Source organism: Schistocerca gregaria, chromosome 3 (assembly GCF_023897955.1).
Source record: "Schistocerca gregaria isolate iqSchGreg1 chromosome 3, iqSchGreg1.2, whole genome shotgun sequence".
NCBI lineage: Eukaryota > Metazoa > Arthropoda > Insecta > Orthoptera > Acrididae > Schistocerca > Schistocerca gregaria.
This window is the reverse complement of record NC_064922.1, coordinates 733,304,678-733,307,056: the sequence shown is the minus strand read 5'-3', so window position 1 is coordinate 733,307,056 and position 2,379 is coordinate 733,304,678. Positions and strand designations below refer to the sequence as shown.

Sequence of the window (2,379 nt, the reverse complement as noted above, 5' to 3'; positions counted from 1 at the left end):
TCACCCATAAGAAAACAGCGTGATTTTAACGCCGGGTGTCGTGCTTCCGACCTCAGCCACAAAGGCATTAAAGAAAGGGGTGAAATATGGGCAAGAAGGGATCTGGTAACCTTCCAATCGTGTGACAAGCACACGGTGGTGCTGAACAAAATTTTGGCGGCATTTGATGTCAACGTAACATCATTAATCCACGTTACAGATCACCTGAACTTCTGAGCTGTGGCCTGTTTCCTCATTTGTCGACTCCTTGCTGTCTGAAGAGTCGCCGATCCTGAGAGGATGTCGCAGGTTCTCACCCTTTTGTGCCATCACAGAGGAAGGTTTTAAGCACTTTCAAACTTATGTGTTGCAATAGGATACAGTTACGGGGTTTAGAAGAAGTGATCCTTTAATTTTCTTGCGCATTGTATTTAGTTTGTGCAACTACTATGATCAAGCGAAATGTTCAAATATACAGAGATATGACCTCCGATTGGGTCATCAGTCACCTGGCTGGTGTGATGCGGACCGCCAAGAGTTCCTCTCTTGAGTTAAGCTTTGCGTCTCGGGGGTAGAACTAGTTCCCAACGACCTTAATTATTTGTTTAATGTGTTGTACTCTCTGTCATTCCCTACAGTTTCTAATTTCTCCAGCTCCTTCAAGTACTTTAGAAATTATTTCTTGATCTCTTACCACGGTTCCTATCATACTGTCCCTTCTTCTTCACAGTGTTTTCGACTTGTTTCTCTCCTCTCCTCATTTCTTATCAGACCACCTATTTCCCATCCTTGTATACAACAACGTCTCAAATCATAAAAAACATGAAGAATACAACCATATATCTAAAACTGCAGTTGTAAAAAGAGTTCAAGAAGAAAACAGTAGCTGATGCATCAACCAAGAGGTATATTACAAGTTATCAGATATTACAGAGGCATTTGTAATAACATTGTTTAATGTTTTAGACTTTTCGAAATAATCGTCAGAAAACTTTCGCGATTACGTTTCCCAAAAACAAAACACTTTCCCTTTTACGTACGCTGTAATGCTACACAATTGTTCTTGCTGCGTGTGCACAATTACGAATGCACCCAACTTCGCAACCTGTTTCAATAGCTTTTCGCTGATGTGTGATTTCTGCCTTCCCTTCCGCTGTTTCAGCGCACACTATAGTACTAAATGGATGAAATGACGCGCCTCAGTCACAAATTCGCGGCTGTCCATCGATGAAACGAGGAGCAGCTGTTCGCCCAAGTCACGCAAACTACGGTCGATAACCGCAGATCGCAGACAGCTTACGTAAAGAGCATAGCGGGAGAGAATGGACGTGCCATGTGGAAGAGCGATCGATCGTGGCAGCAGATACGCCGGGAAGGAGTAAGAGCCGGCGGCGGTGTCCAACAGGTCTGTCCAGAGGACAGAGACCCCGCACGTGGTGCGCGGGAGAGGGGAAGGGGGGAGAGGGGCGGGTCAAGGTCGCCGCCGGGTGGCGCTCGATACTCGCTGGACCGCGGAGGCGGCGTCGGCGGCGGGGGCGACGGTGGCGGCGGGGGCGGCGGGGGCGGCGGGAGCGGAGGGGGTGCCGGGGACGGCGGGGGCGGAGGAGCGTGCTCAGCCCTCGTGGCGGCTGACACAGCGGCCGCCCACTCAACCCGCCGTTCAATTAGCGCGCCCGCTCTCGAAGGCTGCGCCAAGATAAGCTATGCTGGCGGTGGCTGCCAGTGACTCCACGACTTCGCCGCACCCGAAACATGACGCAGAAAAGCTCTGTAAAATCACTAGACAAAACTGACAGACTCTTTAAAAAAGGCACGATTGTCTCTGTGGAGCGCTGAGGAAAAGCACGGTGATCGCTGGGGAGTGTTGAGGATGGTTCAGAACCGGTAAAAGTCGGTTGCGTGACCCTCAGTCTCTGACGGAAGTCATAGCGGAGAACAGGTGTGTACGTGCCTGACGCATGTATGTTGTCAGAGGAACAAAGTGGGTCGACGTGGAGACATGGCATCTTGCCACACTGAAGCTATCGCGCTTGGACGTACCCATCACCAAACAGTCAACGAAGTGCTCATATTACAATTGCGGTTTACCAAAACTACGATTCGATGGTTTTGGTGCATTACGTAAATGACGTAGTGATGTGACAGGAAATTGCATTTTCTAGTGTTATATGATAAATCTGTGTTGTTTACTTTATTTTTACTGGTCTCTGTTTCGCGTTAGAAATCAACAAATTTTGTATAAAACCTGGATGAAACATTTGACCGTTTCAGTTATGCTATAAATACTGTTTACTTTTAAGTAAAAATAGGAACGAAAATGTTCCACAGTTTACCTGGCTCTATATACAGGGTGAGTCACTAACTATTGCCACCTATGTAGTAGTGCTCTATTTGGCAAAT

General features: G+C 47.5%; 1 protein-coding gene across 1 annotated transcript; it reads left to right on the top strand.

Moving 5' to 3' along the window:
- Window positions 1-1,312: 1,312 nt before the first annotated feature.
- On the top strand, window positions 1,313-1,705 carry LOC126355583 (uncharacterized). Its single transcript, XM_050005947.1, has one exon. It carries the CDS (start codon window positions 1,313-1,315, stop codon window positions 1,703-1,705), a length of 393 nt encoding a protein of 130 aa, XP_049861904.1.
- Window positions 1,706-2,379: the final 674 nt, after the last annotated feature.

Excerpts from the sequence above, each read along its gene's own strand:
- LOC126355583 (XM_050005947.1), top strand. The coding sequence starts at position 1,313 with ATGTGGAAGAGCGATCGATCGTGGCAGCAGATACGCCGGGAAGGAGTA.